This window comes from Nipponia nippon, unplaced genomic scaffold (assembly GCF_047370975.1).
Source record: "Nipponia nippon isolate SJK-2023a ecotype South Korea unplaced genomic scaffold, ASM4737097v1 scaffold_1, whole genome shotgun sequence".
NCBI classification, from domain to species: Eukaryota; Metazoa; Chordata; class Aves; order Pelecaniformes; family Threskiornithidae; genus Nipponia; species Nipponia nippon.
In genome coordinates, this window is record NW_028262290.1 from 17,468,897 (window position 1) to 17,488,380 (window position 19,484).

Genomic DNA, 19,484 nt, shown 5'->3' on the forward strand with positions numbered 1-19,484 from the left:
ACACACATATGCACAGACACAAAATACATGTACACACAGACACATAAACACAGATCCATGCACGCTCTCACACACAGAGATGCATGCACACACACACAAAAAACATGCACACATACATATGCACTTACATGCACAAAATCACACAAGCACACAGATGCACGCACACAAACACATGCACTCATACACAGACACACACATGGAAATACACATGCATGCACACACACACAGTCACACACCACACACATGCATACGTGCACTCACATTCCACACGACAGCACATGCAGGGACACAAACACACCCACACAGACACACACTTGCACAGACACACATGCACGGGCAAGCACTCACAGGCGCAAACACACACGCACCCACACACCCAAAAAATGCACAATGCGTGCACCAACACAAGCAGGCCCTCACAGACGCACTTGCACCACAGGGACAGTTACACACACGTGCACACGCCACCACGCGCACACACCCCATTACAAAAATGCACCACCACCCCCCACGCACCCGGAACAAACACCTCCGCACACCCACTCACATGCACACCCCCGCACGCCCCCGTACCGCAGGCGTTGCTTGCTCGCCCTCTCGGCACCCTCCCCCAGCGGAGGGAACCGCCGCCCCCCGCACCCTGCGCGGTAGTTGCACCGGGCTGTGAAGGGAAGCCGAAAGCGCGGGTCCCAAGCCCCGCAAGGCGGGGTGGGGGCCGGTTCCCTCAGCTCCCCCCGCGCAGCGCCTCCCGCCCCCGCGGAGCGGCGCGGCCCCGGCGGCGCGGCGGCACGGCCGCTAGGTGGCGCCAGTGCTCTTCCTGGCGGAGCCGCGGCCGCATCGCCCCCGCGCCCCCGCCCGGCCCGGCCCGGCCCGGCCCGGCCCGGCCCGGCCCGCCGGGAGCTGCCGCCCACCGCCCCCCGCCCGCCGCCCCCCGCCCCGCCAGCTGCGCGGCGCTGCGCGGGGCCGCCTTCCCCCCGCTCGCGGCGGCAAAGAGCCCCCTCAGCTGCAGGCAGGGCTGTGGCGGCGCTCTTCGGGGAGCGGGGCTGTGCCCGCCGCGCTCCTGCCCGCCGCCTCCCCGCGCCCGCGGAGACCGGCCTGTAATTAATGCCTCTGCGCAGAGCAATTAGCCTGCAAATCTCCTCGGAGACGCACATGCTCCCGCGCGAGGTGTGTGCCTGAAGGCGCGCGTGTGTGTATATGTATGTATGTGTGTATGTATGTATGTGTGTATGTATGTATGTGTGTGTGTGAGTGAGTGAGTGTGTGCCGGTGGTGACGGTGGCAACCCCAAGCATCGCACGTGAATTGTTAATAACGAGGCACTGATTGTTTTTGCGAGCGGTGGCAGGATGGATGAGCCCCGCCGTATCAGCTGCCGGAGACTCCTCCGGGAGGCTGTGGAGACCTTGCCACTGTATTATTTCCCGAGCCGTTTTCCGAGGCAGAACTGATCCCCTTGGGGGAACAGGGGGGCGGGGGGAGAATCTCAATTGCAAATACTGTTTGGAGTTTATTCGAGAGAGTGCCTGAGCTTTAAGATGCTATTCCGTGGCTCCTGGTGGATGCTGTAACGAGCCAGCATTGTGGTGGGTTTCGGCTGTGCAGGGGAGTTGGGGTAGCGGGGGGGCGGGGGGAAGGAAAAGACACGATTGAGAGTAGCTGAGACTTTGTGCCCCCGTTGGAGAGATGGTTGAGTCCTCGTCAAGGTTGCTGTGGTATCCCAGAAACACCATTCACTCCGAGCTGTGACCGTGCACCATCAACAGCAACAACTCCGCTGCGCCTGGCCAAGGAATAGGAATTAGGAGCTCTCAAGAATAATATGAAAGGGATCTGCAGAGGGGAAATCCGTGCAAAGGAATCGAAATTAGCAGAATTTTGGGAAAGGGGATGTACTAAATGTGGCCGGCTGGACTTCATCCTGGTGAAGAAAATGGAGATTAAAAGTGGATTTACATTCTGGAACCTCGTCTTTTTATTGATGGTTTCGTGTGTGAAAGGTAGGGTAGTATTTGAGGGGTATATTTTTAGGGGTCCGTCTGCTTTCGGTCAGGGCGTTGCAAGCTCTCGCCATATACCAAGGTGTATTTAAAAATATATGTATCTCTTATTTGATATTTTTACCCTGGGTACTTTGCAATGGAAAGATACAAATGATCGCTAAAGCGGGGAGGAAAGAAGGAGTTGATTCAAAGCTCTCTTCGGAAATAGGAGATGTATTTGCTTGCCAGGCTTGGCGTTCAATGCAGTGACTGAGCTGGGGCTCAATAAATATTCTTGCAGTATGCTCAAACGGAGACGTGAGTTGGTTGATATAGCTTCTAACTAGCGTGTATTCAAGTAAATCCCACCGGGTGACTTTTCTAAGGTGATGATGAGGGTGGTGTGGGGGAGATTACCTACATTTCTGGTTTTCGGTCGAGCAACGGGCTCTTTGCGGGAATGCCTGTATCGATGCACTTATTAGTTTAACCCGTTGCGTGGGGAAAGTTACGGAGGAGCCCAGCGTGTGCGTAGCCGTCTCACAGCCCGAAATGCGCTTTACGCTCAGCTGTTTGTATGCATGCAGGGCTCCCTGGCTGTCGAAAAGGTACGTTAGCAATTCAGCCTTGAAGGCATGGTCTGCCGCTGGGTGCAAAGATCGACACCTTTTCTCTTCCCTCCGTTGGTCCCTTTTCCCTGATGTATGTGAGGTTTTTGGATTGGTGTTTTTGGGTTTTTTTTTTTTTGTCTCTTTTTTCGGGGCAGGAGCTATTTTGCTTTCTTCCTGCTTCTGTGTTCATGAAAGGAGACCAATAAGGAAACCTCTAGTTAGCGGCATAAATATCTCCACTAAGTCTGTGCTTGCAGACAGTTAAGGGAAATGCTACACACAGAGAAAAGAAGAAATATGTGGCTTGAATAATGTGCACCTTCAGAATTACACAGCCACCGCTAAACGGTGAAGTGCCGATCCCATCACGCGTGCCTTCAGTAAGAGGATCTATTCTGCAACTCCCCACAGTCGGCTGCCTACCCGAAATAATCTCCCCTTGTTTGTGGTCAGTGATTAATATCTGATTAATCACCCTTTTATCCCCCTCCTCATCCTCATCCCTCCTCCCCGCCACACTCATACACTCCCAGAATATTTAGTAGATATTATCGATCCTCTCCGAGTTTTTAGACTTGCTTATCGCCTACAGAGGTTGCCTGCACGGATGAGAAGGAGGTGTGATGGGGGGGGGGGGGGCATTCAAAGGCGTGCCTTCCCAAGCTGTCGCTGCCTTGGATGAAACAGTTTATTGTAGAGCTTTGCAGCTGCTTGTTCCCCCGATTTGCATCGCGTGAAAAAGATAATCCGTGTTTCACGGCGGAGATGTCGAGGGCTTTTACCTCATCCCACGTTATCCTGACACGAGGGATCCGCGGGGAAGGTGCTTGCCTGTGATGTTAATGCACATTTTAATTACAGGCAGCTTCTCTCTGTTCGCGTTTATTGAAGCGAGCTGCTCCCTGCGCTTTGCCCCGTTGTGGAGGTCTGCGATCTAGGCTAACCCGGGGCTTTCGGGGCATTTCTTTTCCCTGGTCCAGCCCCCTGCCATTAACGCATTCCCAGTGCCGGGTGCGCTCATTTGCAAGTCATGGGCTCGCTTCCTGCGGGGCGCGCCGTGCCGCTCCGCGGCGCACCGCGGGCGCGGTACGGAGGCGCTGGGGCTAATGGGTGGCTGCGGAGCTGCTGCCGAAGCAGCTGCTTTGTGAGTACGAGTCGCGGGGCGGCAGCATCCTACAAAATTAAAGACTCGGGCGGTTCTCCCCGCGTCGCGATGGCCGCGGGAGCCGTGCAAGTTTCCACAGCACCTGTTGAGAAGACGCTTCGCTTGCCCTTGCGGGGGAGGGAAGGAAAAAACACTGGATACTGAGGGCAAAAGCTGGGCTGAAACACCTAAAACAGCCCAAGAAAAAGAGGAAAAACGGGCTTTGCAAAACTGGCCCTTTCTCTTCCTGACCACGTACAGTCCCAGAGAGATGCTGTGAAGAGATTTTCTCTCTCTTGTCAGGGCCTGAGCTTCCCAGGTGCTGATCCTGGCAATTTTTGCAGACTTCCCTTGGACTGGGGGTCCTCCCAGCAGCTGCGAATCTAGTAGGTCACATTTTACATCCTAGATGCAGTTTACTTTAGGCAGCCAAGCTCCATAAAGCTGGCTTAGACTCACTGCAGCACTGCATCTATTCTGGGCGTTTATATTTAGTTCTCTCCCCACTCCCGTGAATTAATACATTTTACCTTGATTTACATTCCCATTGTGTCAGCACATGCTTCTGCTCCCAGAAACGTTGGCAGAGGCAAACAATGAATGAATATCCGCCCATTTAAAACATTCCAGATGTTGGGAACAAGGTGACTCCCCAGATCCTACATCTGCTCTGCCATTGCCTGGCAAGGCCTTTTTACCACACCCCATCTCCGCAAGCTCTACCCTATACCCTTCCTTGCTTAATCATTTCTACTGAATAGTCCACCACATCATAACATAAAAACTGTTGCTGAAGTTCCCGTCATCCAGACCACTTCCACAGCTTTGCTTGATATCTGCCTATCAGGCCCTACTGACTTTTGTCATCATTCTGTCACCATTTCTCTGGTCTTGATCCACAGCTGTTCCATTGTTACAGGTGTCAAACTATCCCAGGGTGCTTACAGAGCCATGTTCATATCTGATTAATTATTCACTCCTTGTATATATCCATATAGACAAAAAAATTCTTCACATTTATCTATAAATTTGTGCCTCTTTGGAACCTTGCAACAATACTTGGGAGAGGTTAGAAAAGGGAGCAGAAAGAAAGAGAAAATGGGAGGAAGGAAATTGCCAGAACTGCTGCAGAAGGGATGATAGTAAGAGCTGAAGTAAAGACTAATTGTACCTTCTTCAATGAAAATCTTTAACTACTTACACAATATCCCATTATGTCATGGATCAATCTCCAACAAAATCTTCTTTGGATAGACATGAAGTAAAAAAGCAAAAAATTGGCACCATTGGAAAGTGAGAGAAGGCACAGAAGGTATTAAAACAAACAAAAAACAACAAAATACCCTCACAACTCAACCCTTAGAAAATGCCAAACAGGGTCATTCCTGGCCAGCTGCAAGGGATGATGAATGCTGTGCTCTTCCTTTAGATGCGCAAGACACCTAGGAAAGCTCCTTCCCCTTTTCCCTCACCCTCCCACAGGAGAAATGAGAAGCACCATTTAGGCATGGGAGATATAAACCAAGCTTGGAGGAGCAGCAAGTGGAAACCTCCACCATCCAACTCCCTTACAAAAAGGGGAAGAGAGGGGATAAAAGAAAAAATAAAATAAAAGTGAAATCCATGGCAGTTCTTTTACATACAAAAATGGAATAAGCAGCATCAGTGAGCTTTGTCTCCTGGAATTTAGGAGAGAAATCACTGATACCTGGCAGCCCTTCAGTTTGGCATCTCCCTCCACCAAAAAAAAATTAGAAAATGCTTCTGATCTGTTTGTGGAAGCAAACCAGAGAGGAAAACAGGTGAAATGACCAGATACCACAAGACTCCTCCATCTCTTCTGTCTAAGCAGGAGAGAGAACATAGACCACCAAGGTCTGCTTTTTTGTCTGCCTGGCTAAAATGAAGCATTGCCTCTGCTGTTGTTCCTCCGTTCCTCTGTTGCAGTTGTGACAAGCGGAACAAGGGCAGCTTTCAAAATAAAAGGGAGGTGAAGCAGTAAGATTTTAAACGGCTCATTGACAGAAGAAGTGATGAGAAAATGGAAAGGATTTCCATTTCCAGTGATGGGTACCTGGCATGTGGGAATATTTAGCAGGGAAAAAGCGTGCCCTGCTTCTTTCGGCTGCCTCTGCAGTCCCCCTTCTCCCCCATTCCCACCTCAACCCCGGTCCCTCCAGCCCCCGCCAGCGCCCCCCCCCCCCCCCCCCCCGCTTCCTTCCCAGTCACTTGGCTTATGGGTTACTGGCGCATGGCTTTCCTGGTGGGACACGGGTGGGCACAACGAGGTGCTCGCTGTGTCCCTGAAATTGAAACTATTGCACGAGTTAACCGTAGGTTCAGGTTTTATGGTCGCTGCCGCTGCTGCCTGTGTGTGTGCGTGCGTGTGTTGTGTGTACGCAGGCAGGGGTGCAGGGAGACACTGAGTGGAGCAGGGACGGCGTCGTTCTTCCTTTTCAACTCCTCCGCACACGCTCAGCTCCTCTGCCGTGCCTCTTTCCCATAAGCTCCCGCAGATCACACAGGGCTTCTGCTCAGCGGACTGCGCACAGCACCTAAGCGATTTTTTCACGCTACACAGTTCTGCAGGGTTGCAGACAAAGTTACCCTCCCTCACCCCCGCCCTTCTCCTTCAGTTCAGGGCTAAACCAAGGACCCGCTGTGCGCGCCACTTAGCGCACGGCTCTTCCTCCTCCTCTTCTGCAGGGTAGAAATGAAGAAACACACAACCCCTCTCAGCAGCATCAGCAGGGACCGCTTCTCCCTCCTCCGCCCAGTGGCATTAGGGACCCGCAAAGGGCACAGAGGAATGTCGCCTGCAGTCCCCGCTTTTTCATTGCGAGTAGCAGCAGTCGCAAGGCGGAGCCGGCACGAAGCAGCGGCAGCCTGCCGCCAGGCTTCACCCGCGCCCGGCACCGGCAGCCTGACCGGCACCGGCCTCCGCAGCCGCCCGAGGCGGCCGCATCTCCAGGGAGTCCTTTTTAATATACTCTTCCGTTGTTTGGCTTTGCTTTCTTTAGCTCGATGACTCCTGAAAGTCTTTTGTTTGCAAGTCTGAGACAGCATCAGAGTGGTTGGTTTTTAACACACAGAAATAGCCCCTCGCTCACACAGGTTGAAGAGGGACAGGTTGTATCTTCAATTCTGTTATCAACACCTCGACTTGGAAGCACCAGCTCACGAGACCTAAAGAACTCCGTGGATGTGCTTTCAAATCCCTCCTTTTCCAAAACTCCTGTGCAATAAACATAGCACAAACTTATAGCCTACTGTTTTTGTTTGTTTGTTTGTTTGCGGGGGTTTTTGTTTGGTTTTGAAGTACGAACAGGTCAAGTAGGATCAATTGCCTATCTAGCTTATTGCCCTGTATCTCCAACGGTGACTATTAGCAGCAGCCTAGGGAAAGGTACGAGAAACACAGCAAGTACCGAGTGACTAGCACATCATCCTGGATTTCAGCAGCCAGCAGTTTTGGGTCCTCCTGAGCCAGAGGCTGCTTTTGGAACATCATGTTTTAAGAGGCATGGACTGGCCTGGCTCCGCTCATTTGTCTGTTGTCTCTCCTTCTGCTGCACTTTTTCCTTGCTTTGCCTCCCCTCCCCTCCTTTCCCTTTCCCTTTGCCTTTGCCTTTGCCTTCGCCTTTGCCTTTGCCTTTGCCTTTGCCTTTGCCTTTGCCTTTGCCTTTGCCTTTGCCTTTGCCTTTGCCTTTGCCTTCCCTTCCCTTCCCTTCCCTTCCCTTCCCTTCCCTTCCCTTCCCTTCCCTTCCCTTCCCTTCCCTTCCCTTCCCTTCCCTTCCCTTCCCTTCCCTTCCATTGCATTCCATGAGTTCCATGCCATTGCATTCATATGCATCTTCCATCCTTTACACTCTGCATCTGGCTGAAAGCACTGAATAGTATGGAAGCTTGTAATAAAATTGGCTTTATTATATCCAGTGTTGTTGATGTGCTACATAGGACAACCCCCAAAATTTGAGATTTGTAACCATTGAATGCACATGGATCGAGTAAAGAGAGAGAAAAGCACAAAATTGTTTAGAGAAATTTTAAAGTATTTGAAATATCCTGTGGGGATGGCTCAGTTTGCATGATTGTAACATCCTTTCAGAGAAAAGGTCATGAAGAATAACATAGCCTTGTATCCCTCCGGTTTTAAAAACAGGTGTCTTGGACACTATCTGATTTTCAGAGGTATTGATCATTTCCAATTCCAGCTGGCTCCACTAAGAGCCTGGGGAACTAGTTAGAACCTGTGAAGCAAGGCCAAGTGAGTCCATTGTTATAATGCTGGGACAGAGAGAGACAGTATAAGTCAAAGGAAAACATCTATAAAATAACTTACACTCGTATGTAAAATGTTAATTCTGTAGAATCTGATAAATTGGAATGGGTAGAAATAGGAAAGGCTTTGTGATCTTCTGCAAAAATTGTTTTTTACCTTCTCCACTAATAGAAAACTTCAATTCTAATTTAACAGGGTTGTGACATCTCAGACTCAACTTCTTGCTGATGAGTTTCATTCGGCTTGTATTTCTGGACATAATGGTTAAGGTTGAAATGATAGAACAAAGCCTTTGTGGGAAATTAGTTTACCAGATTACTCCAAAGCAGTCTCCCAGGAAAGAACAGTCAGAGAACAGACAATTTGGTCTAAGGTGTTGGTTTTTTTTTCTTAGATCCCTATCATTTTAAGGGAGCTTTTACTACACAAGATATTTGAAGAAGCAATATTTAAGAAACATGATAAAAGTAGTTATTACAAGGCTATAAAACTTACCTCACCATTTTGATTGACTAATTTTCATGCTAAGGTTTATTGAAAAATTCCAGAACTCTTAAGAGCTTTAAACATGTGCCTTTCAACGAACTTCACAGAAGAATGTTTCCTTCTCAATGAAATGGTACAATTTCTCTACAGAAAGAGAGAATCTTTACATTTATCAAAAATTCAAGGGACAATATTTAGCAATGATCTTGGACCTAAATGGAAGGGTGCATGATATGTAATGTACAGGACGTCACCTGCCTCTTAAAAAGAGCCTAGTAGCACTAGGAAATGTTGTATATCTGCTTCCCAATATCCAGCTTTTCTTTTGGGAAATGGAATGGATAAGGATATTGGACTATGATAAAGACTTTTTAAAATAAACATGCGCACACACACAGACACACCATGTTTTTGTAGATGTTTACATTTAGTTGTTTACTTTTCCTGGGCAGATTTGCATTCATGGTCTCACTGCCTTGTTCTTACAGATCATGTAAGATTTACTATGGCTCCATAATCCCAGCATTACAAGTGTTGAATACCATTGTAAATGTCAAAGAAGGAAATGGTGGAAATTCATCATCTCCTTCCCAGTGTCTGAAATGTTAGATGAATAAGCTTATGGATTTAGGAACAGTGTTATTCAGAGAGAGCAAGCCTCAAAGTATTGGGGAATGGCATACAAGGGATTCCACCGGCACTGGTGCTCTCATAGAATGCTATTGTCAAAGAGCAAGGTGAGATGCAATCAGCACAGGCATAGAGAGACGGACTGCCTGTTTTCCCTTGGATTCTACAAAATGCATCATAGCATCATGTATCATATTCATATTGTATCATAGAAATAAGGTGAACAACAGTAAGTAACTTAACCACAGAAGGATTCACAGGGTGATGAATTCTCACCTCCTGAGGCCTGTAAATAACACAGATTATCTTTGCAATAGGACTAAAGGAATCTGAGACTTGAGGCAGACATGACTGAGTAATTACTTGGATTATACACTACTTCTGACCTCGGATTCTATTTTATCTGTTTACCATATCTACATCTCTTATTAACTTTATATCTTTATGCATTGTAACTTGTTTGATTTCATTCTTATCGAATTGTGTACACATATATGTGTACACATACATATATAATATACACATATAGAAATTATATCCATATATTTGGTTATGTTATGAAGAAATTCAACAGACTGCATTGTTAGCTTACAAAGGTGTAGGAAACAACTTGAAATGTATGTGCTTCCTAAGCAATTCATTATCTCTTAATTTAGTGTGTATTCTCAGTCTCAGAAGGAAGTTCTACTATAATACATAACTGATTTCACTAACAAAACAGAAGTGCAAGTGGTAATAACTAGCAAATATTAGGAGGAAAGCTTGATGAAAAGAAAAAACACCAATTACTAAAAACACTAACAAAAACAGATCCTACCACATTAAGAATTAACTGACACAAGTATTTATTCCCACTGATTTAGGAAAAGTTCTATGAATATAAATATAGTTTATATAAAACTGTTTTTAGTGGAATGAAAATCTCTAATAATCTTTCAAATACAGAAAAAATATTACTGTGCTATTTTCTGTTTTATTTTAATACTGGTATTATCATTTAAAGAGGCTGACATATCACATCTCAGAGGTGGCTGTATTTCAGTGGCAGTTAAAATGATCCCTCTGCAATCATTATGTTCTTATAGAACTGTTTTCAGACCCAGCAAGTGGATATCTGCAAGTGTAGTTTGGAGTCCTTAGCTGAAATGAGCTACATAAATGCTGAGTATGGATATTCTTCTCCTTTCAACATAGCGTGGAGCTACTTGACGTACAAAACCTTTCCTCCATTATTTGGTCTGATCCAAAAGGAAAACTTCACATTCTACTATAGTTAGCTTTCTTGATTGTTATGCAATTTTCTTTGGGAATTGAAGCTTAGTCAAATTAAAACTAATCTTTTAGAAGTCTATTCTAAAAGTTGCATTTTTGCTTCTGTATATCAGCTTTGATCCAAAGGTGAATGGAAGTCATAAAACAGGATATAAAATGAACTTCTATACTGCCTGTTGTTGAGCCCATTGAAAGTAACAGGAGAGCCCAGAATAGGACCTTTGAAAGTAGATTTGCCTCTGCTTCTTTTCATACTGTGTTTTGAATTACAGTTTTCTGTGCATATATTTCATTTGATTTGGAAATATAAATTATAACAGAAGCCATGTATTTCACAATACACTAGAAATTTTCAATAGAAGTGCTCTTTGGAAAACTCACATTGCATTATAAACACAAAGATTACAAAAATAAATTATTTATGATTGTGTTTAAGGAAAATAAATCATACATTTGGGTACAGTCAGAAAATGCTCTGTCTTTCTACATTTTATTGATGATCATGTCAGCACTTCTGGGGATCGGTCCACTAGATTCAATGTAATGGTAATATGCTAACACAACATCAGCTGTAGTCCTTAAAACCACAGAATACGCATGCTTTTTGTCAGGACATGTACTGAATTACCACCAATTTACAACCTGGTTTCAATATTCCTTGTTAAATTTTTATTCTCCAGTAAAATATTTTGGAATTTGCAGAAGGCTGCTGATAGCTGCACAGGAACTGGAAGGAATTGAGAAAATAGATTTCAGTTTAGAATGCTTTCATATTTAATTATTAATGCAATTTGGTTTTACTTTTATTGGATTATCATATATTCCAGATGCGTAGTTACATTTTGAAATGCTGAATTAGCTAGCAAAACCAAAGCACAAAAATAGGGAAGTTTCCACATTAGTTTTATTGTATTTATCTTCTGCTAGCACGTTCTTTGTATTTGCCACCATCTCAGAGTCTGAAAACACATAACTGAGCCAAAATCACAAAAACTAAAATATACTGGAAAACAAGGGTCCAAATCCTGACTTTTGTAAAGCCTGCCTGGTTAACCAAAGGTGGAGGGAAGAAAAGAATCCTTTTTTGGCCACCTCAAATAGTCAAGTCAATCAGCTCTGTGGTAAAAGATGCTTTCTTCATGCATGTCCAGGTGCATGTAGGAACACAGACATGCACACACATGCATGCAAGTGTGTGTGTGCACGCCAGCACTTCTGGTAGCAAACATCTGTAGCTGTGTGCTCTATCAAGAAGAACCTATGCTTAATTCATGACTATGCTTATCTTCTGTGTTTTCCCTTGAATACATCTATGCTAACTGACATTTATACTCTGATCATATGACTACTGCTACTGACTTTACCAGTGCTTGTTGCATGACATGGCAGTTTTAATGACCACAAGACAAGAAATACATATAATTCATAATGAAAGGGCAAGACATTTTCTCCAAAATATTTACATCAATATAGTGCTCACAAAAGTGCTTATCTGATTAGAGAATTTTCATCAGTCTAATGTATTGAAATAACATGACACAAATTGTACTTTATCAAGTGAATGTTTTAGCAATACTCATGGCAACAATCCTTCCCTCTTAGGACTATTACTAAAATGGCTAAGATTTTTACAGCATTCACATTATTTACTAAATATGAAATCCTTTCATATGAAACTGCTAAAAGATTTCCTTTTCAATTAGACCCTTCAATAAATGGGCCTGGAACTGAGAAAAAATCAACATTTTACATTTGATGGGCTTGAAAAATTTCCTCTTACAGACAAAAGAGGGGAACTGACTGCTCAGTCCTCAGTTTCTTGGTGTGATCTTCAACTTAGAAACAAATAGGAACATCGTCACCTGCTCCTTTGTACATTGCTACTCAGCATATCTACCACTTTTATTCAGAATTCTTCTTTTCAATAGCTGCTCCTTTCTACAAGCTCTTTTGGAGGGGGCCAGTCATTTCCCTCACAAAATTCACATAGTTATTAGCTTCAGAGACTTTGTTAATATCACCTCTTTACCCTTTATTTCAATCTTGGCAACCCCTTCCTGGTAAAATAAAATACTTCTGACATTTGGGAGAATATTTCTTTAGAGGTTTTTATAGATTCTATTTAATGAACTTTCATATATCCTAAATGCAACCATATTCTCCTTATAGCAATTATAGACATCTTGTAAGAATGTGAATGTTATTATCCTTCTTCAGTGGCCTAATTTTCTACCCAAGTACTTCAGCATTCTACAGAAAGTTTTATTTTCAGCCCTGTTTTGTGGAAAGAAAAATAGCATAAACACTAGACCAGCAATAGCATTTCTATGTTTTTCGTAGAAGATACAGTGCCAACAGAACGTATCATGTCTTCTCGTGCAAGGATAACAAGTTTTCCCCTGAAAAATAGGTGAGATGATATATTTTATTGGCATTTTCACTGTCAGCAGTGGAAAGTTGCACCAATCAACCATATAAGACACAGTGATCTTTGTAAACATCCTGACAAACTTATGCTTCTCAAAGCTGTTTATCTGAAATAGCAATGAGCAACAGAATCAATGTTTAATATAGAATGAGTTCAACAGCATTGGTGACTCCTGCATATCTGCCTCCATAACTTCCCTAAGGATATGCTTCCAAAATTCCTAAATCTCTCTAGTACTACAATTGCAGATCATTGAAATTTGTATGAGTTTCTACACTAATTTGAGCTAGTTTTAAATTAAGCTACCCATAAAAAAAATCACTCTCCTAAGCTCTATCTCTGTATTTTTACTACACTCAAATTCTAGCTCATCAACTAGCTCCTGTAATTTTTCCCAATTTATCCAGCCTCCTCTGCACTTCTGGGCTCCCTTCCCAAACTCTCTTCCCACTCCACAAGTACCACTGGAGAAGTCCCAAAACCATAAAGCCTGCAGTAAAATATAGAAAGTTCTCTTCAGTTTCTATGTCATTGGTAAAGTCCTTTTGTGGCCCAAAGTAATAACCACGTAAGGGTAATCTGCTAGGAAATGAAATATTCTCTCAGTCTTAACGTCATAGGTTAGACTTGTTAACTTTTTCAGCATGTTCTTTGGATTTTAAATTATCTGCAAGAAGGCGAGAATGGAAGAGTGGTTTCAGTTATATTTGTTTTAATTCTTCAGTCTATTGTGCCTGTCTATGTGATTATTTTTTTGTAACCAAAATAATACCCCTTGACTCCAAACAAAACAACTTCAAAACACATGTTTAAAAAAGGTCAAGACCTAATAGTGACTTAAACATAAAATCCTTACTTGCATAGAAATAAACACTATAGAATCAGATGGTTAAAATTTGGATACTTGGTATATTTTGAAAATCCAAGATGTATCTTCTCAGTTTTTCAGGCTTCAATGTATGCAATGAAACTGCCCATGTGACATGGTTAGGGAAATTTTACAGATCTGATATTACTAGTGTATCCTTTACTGATATCATCATTCTGGGATGACCAGAACAGACTAGTCAGGACTCTTGATTCTACAGAATATTGTAGATTAATAAAAAAAATGAAATAGAAAAGGCAAAAAAAAATCACGTAGGGTAAAACAGGGCTAGATTTGTAGGGATTCTGTTACTCACTTGTTCCAAGATTGACTTTGAGCATTTCAATGAAATCAGGAGAGTTTGCTATGTATCTGACTTGTGAAAGGTACTGTTCTAAATTGTTCCCTTAGGGGCCTCTTGTGCTGGTCACCTCTTTGAAATCCATTGACAGCTGAGTTAACACAAACGTCTAATCTAAAGAGTCAGAGTGTGCCACAGATATCAGCTAAGGAGAGAATCTGCTCAGCAGACCCTCTGTAATTATTAAGAATACATGAATTGCCTGCTAGAATTTAGGGTAAGTCTGAGGTAACGATAAGGAAAATGGATCATTTATTAAAAAACTTAGTACACAACACAATGAGCATTGAATCAACATTAAAGAATTTGCAGATACTTCTAAAGATATAGCTGTACTTTAATGATATCTGAGATGTTTTCTGAAGAACATTTTCTTTACTCTTAAAAGTTTTATTTTTTTGCATTATTAAGCTAGTACACAGTGTCCTGTAGGTGAACATGCTCTGGCCAAACTGATTTGGATATATTTAGTTGATTGCTTTCTCCTCATCTGCTTCCTCCATGCTTCATTTGGACAAAGTTTATTTGCACCATCTCTTTTGTACCATACATTTTTGTGCTTTTAATTCACAGACTGCTTGGGGCTAGGTTCCTACTCTTTGTCTGGCACACTTGGATGATTGTGCATTTTTTGAGAAGCTGTATCATTAATTTTTCCTGTTTGCTCAACTCTTATCAGTATTTTAAATATGCCTATTATCTACTCGAATATCCATATTTTACAATCTCGGTGTCTTTTTTTTCTACCTGGCAATACTATTTTTCTATCTCATTTCTATTGATGGCTTAATTAATGTTTCTAACAGTGTTTCTATTTCATGTTGCTTGGTGGCTCTAAGTCTTTCCATTCAAAGCTTCTTACTTCTCAAGTGAGAAGTATATTTTTGAACAAGAGTGATCATCCATTCAATTATAACCTTATTGAAATATTTACCAGTAGATTATTTTCGAGCTTGTCTCCACTGAAATAAAAAGAAGATCTATCATGGACTTTTAGCAGAACAGAGCAGATATTGTTATAACAAACAAAATGCTTCCTTTCAATACAGAGGAGTTTATTTAGGATGCGACAGCTCTACAGAACTGTTCATACCATGCATAGGACTAAACTGATGAAACTGAAAAACTGTAACAGTTGAAATCCATCGGATTCTTTTTGGCCAGTACCCTAAAATGGTATTAGAGCTAGTGGGCTAAGTAATTGATACTTTCAAAAACCTTACATGCTTTGGTCCATTTCTGTTCACTGTCTTATGATGGTAGTTAAGTGAGTCCTAAAAAAATGTTTCAGATTTTAAGATTACTACCAGGTTTCGTTATAGCTTTCAAACCCTATGCTAACTCATCATTCATTTATAAAGATGGTAGGAGAAAGACTAGAGTTGCAAGATGAGCAGAAATTCTAAAATCCATTTCAAAGCCTAAAGTAAATAATTTCAAAACTTTAGAAGAGAATGAGTCAACAGTTTATTGACCAATCACATTTTTTTAACTGTGATTTGGTCTAGAAGTTGGCAGAACCACATAAGAAACCCTGAGAGTTTAAAGTTTCTGGCTGATCTCTAAATCAAAAACAGCTGAGCAGATTTAAATATTTTGTGTAAACAAATTTGCATCCAGGCTGCTAATCTGCATGCCAGCTTTCAGTTTGACATTTTCTGAAATGATGGAAAAATGCTAACCCCTTAATGCTAAATGGAGTTCATAATGGAAATGCTGACAGACCCGTAATTACCTGTACTGTGATTCTGCTGAAAGCTTCTTTATCTGTCTAATCTTTCACAATGAAGTTAAATATATAAATTATTGAAAGGAGGAAAAAAGGAACTTTATGTTGGAAATGCTGAACTGTGGCAATGCCATATTTTCTTCCAGACATCCACTTATGGAGGTAGAAGTGACAAAAAAATTATTTGAAAAAAGATGTAACATTTTCTGTTGAACTGTAAAAGCAGCCAGTGATGTTTAAAAGTTTAACTTAACCTTCATTTTCCAATCTTTTTGAGTCACTTTTCTGGTAAGGTATGAGTAAAGAGATGAAAAGAAAAGAAAAGAAAAGAAAAGAAAAGAAAAGAAAAGAAAAGAAAAGAAAAGAAAAGAAAAGAAAAGAAAAGAAAAGAAAAGAAAAGAAAAGAAAAGAAAAGAAAAGAAAAAAGAAAAGAAAAGAAAAGAAAAGAAGAAAGAATTTAGGTTCAATATTAATCACATTATTGTTCAAAGTGTTTTTTGAACACTCCTAATTATTGGATTAGTTTAAGGATAATTTGTTGAGCTTCAGTGCATCATTCCACCTAAAACTGGTGTTTGGTCCTCCCTCTCTGCCTCAGGGTAAGTAGCAACATTCAGCAAAGTAAGAAAGAGAGAAGAAGGAAAGGGATTCCGTAGAAATGTCCTGCCTCAAAAGATGCTCTAACATTCAGTATCTCCATCTTTTCTCCGTGCCTGTTGACACAGCTGTGTTAAACCAGAAGAAACCTTCTCCCAAATAATTTCTTCCAATCTTATTTACTTCCCGCAGAATACCCTCTATCAAGCCAGAAGATTTTTGCTCTCCATGAAGAAAGGACAGCAGTGTTGGCATTTTTGCTTATGATTGTTCCACCATGTATTTTGCGAACTCTGTACAGACTCATGGGAAAACTTTATTTTTGTGGGGTTTACACAGAACAATTCAACATACTTAATGTAAGCTCATAACAATTCTATGGCTGCTGGTATTGTTTGGTATTATTTTAGTTCAAGGCAATAACATCATAGTAATACTCACACACTCTCTCATGTCTGCTTAAACTACATCTAAGTTCAGTCCTATCTGTTTAAAAAAGCACAATACCAAGAGCATTTTACATTATGTTATGTGTAAATTAGGTATTCATAGAGTTGATGCATGTCTGGATTGAATGGAAGCAGGGTTTGTGTTTATAGCCCTTTGAGAAATCATTTAAATCTGATTTAAGAAAGTGGTGTTGTTACAGTGCAGATGTTTGTCTTGATTGTAATCTCAAAGCTTGAGGATTTCTATATTTCTCTGATGTTACAGAAGCCCAGAGACCTTTTTGGCCTGGTTATCATTATGACTTACTGTTGCCAAAAAACTGCATTAACTGATATTTTGGAGTGTCCTCCATACACAATTTTCATTAACTTAGTTTCTTGTTTGAATATAAAGTTAATAAATATAAGTGTAATACAATATACACAGTTCTAAACAAAATAACTGCATTCTTGCAGGTAATGACCAGGAGAAAACCAGAATAAGTTTATTTCTCTGTTAAACATCTTCATTATGTGTGGGTTAGTAAAACCACAGGTATTTTGGTTTGCAATTTACTACTACATTGCCAAAAAAAATCAGGATATACATTGTAGTTCAAAATACACTTTGAAGTCTTCAGTTCTTTACAGTTGTATAAGAAATTGGCTTCAAGGGAATTCTTACTGTCCTTTGCTAGAGAAAAACAAAAATAAAATCTTGAAGTTAGTGGGTCAAATATCATCTGCTTTAATTACTTTAAACAGATGGAAATCATGAATAATTATTCATAAAACCTATTTATATGTCCTTTCTAGGGTTATTATTGCAAGATTTTTTTTTCAGTTACATAAAAAGCAAAGTAAAAAAGAGCAAGTAATATCTCATATCTACACATTTAAAAACAACAGTGGTTTGTTTTATAACTGTTCTGAGAAGCTGGGTGGGTCCAAATCAAGTGCAGACAGCACAAAAAATCTAAAGCTTAAGATCAAACTGTATTGAAGGATTTATTCCCAATCTTCCAACTATGTCTTCATTTTTGTCATTGTGTTTCATTAATAGACATTGTTAAGAAGGGCAACTAAGTTTCTGGGAATTAGATTTTTCACTAGGAGAAAAAAATAACTCTCTTCAGATAAACTCTCAGACAATGTTTGATTTCTATCAGCTTCTATGAGATTTAAGTGTACATCTTACTGTTTTTTCGGTATTGGGGCCATGAATCTGTTACTGTATATTTGGGAATGAGACTGTGCAATATTTTCAAAATTACCAGAATAAGAGTTCTTTCATACCTGGAAGAGATACTTTTTTCTGAGAATTATCCCACTTTCACATTTGTATTACTTTTCATTTTGCATTTATACATGGGTTATTTCTGAGTTTCAGCTCAGTAATATATGTCATGTCTTGCATTTGAAACCAAACATTTCCCTGCTGTCTAGTGGAGTAAGTAATCTTACTTAAAATGCTGAAAGATATAAAAAGTTAAAACCACAATTGAACAACTGTATCAACATTACCATTTAGACTCATGCATCTGCTCAGTGTCTCATCCTTCTGAGCTTGCTGACCATCTGTGTTCCTTTCTGAAACTTTCTCTCTGTCCATTCATGCAGTTCATGGAATATCACAATACCACCAAACTTACACGGTTGCAAGTGTTGAAATAATTTACTTCCTACAATCCATCAGCACACCTCAGCTGAGAAGCAGCAGGTTATTGAATTGCTGTTTCACAACTACAAAATAAACACAAGAGCATGTGTGTTTCCTCTTTCACTTACTCTCAGCTGTGAACTCAGTCTTCTTCATTTTTTCTTTTTTCCTAAAAAAGTTTCACTTTCAGAAAATGGAAGGAAAAAAGGGAAGATTACCCAGTGCCTCTCATTCTACAAGTTTCAGACTCAGATACAAATTTCAGAAAATAAGTTCTATATTTGCAAAATAATAAGAAAAAGTAATTGTTACTTGTTTCTGCATTTTGAGAAAATGTACTGTAAGTTACTAGTTAACTGTAAACAAATTACAGATCTTAGTTTTGACTTTGGAATATTACTACTTCTCCCCAGTGCAGTTCAAACACCTGGGTACAGGAACTGCTTATGCAACCTCACCAAAATCAATTTTTGTTACTGTTTCCATTATAATCCTTGCGGTAGATTTTTGTTTGGTTGGTTGGTTGTTTTGTTCTTATTTGAGAAGAGAGTTGGGGATTCTTTTTATCTCAGCACAATTCTGAGCTTTCACAAACAATGGATGACTTCCCCTGTTGGAAGTGAGAAAGGAAGAAAAAAGAGCCAAATGATCCTTGTGCGTGTATTTAGGGCAACATGTTCTTACCTGACTCTGAAGACGCTGCTCCATGGAGACAAATAAAGGACAGCTTGAATATCAGTTTGTAATATACTTTGTAATCCTGTGAGTTAAAAGTTGTTACTTCCATGCAAACGTTACTTCAATAGCAAGCCATACAATTCTTTTAGGTATCCTCCTGTTGTTTTCTCCCCTCAGCTGGGAGGTTTATCTATTGGTGAGCTAGCCTAGCCGCTTACCTGTACAGAGCAAGTGGACCTGCAGGGAATGCTGGATGCTCCTCCACAGAGCACAAAGCAGCCATGCAGAGTGGAGCACCCTCTGTGCTAAGTAGGCCATTTCCCACTGT

General features: G+C 41.4%; 1 protein-coding gene across 1 annotated transcript in view; it reads left to right on the plus strand.

Annotated features, from left to right (window-relative positions):
* The first annotated feature begins 1,775 nt into the window (after window positions 1-1,775).
* The window catches only part of CSMD3 (CUB and Sushi multiple domains 3), a 746,059-nt gene continuing 728,350 nt past the window's right edge, over window positions 1,776-19,484 (plus strand). Inside the window, exon 1 of the mRNA XM_087747332.1 lies at window positions 1,776-2,000. Coding sequence (XP_087603458.1) covers window positions 1,823-2,000 — 178 coding nt within the window. The 5' untranslated portion in view covers window positions 1,776-1,822. The remainder of the gene's footprint in view (window positions 2,001-19,484) is intronic.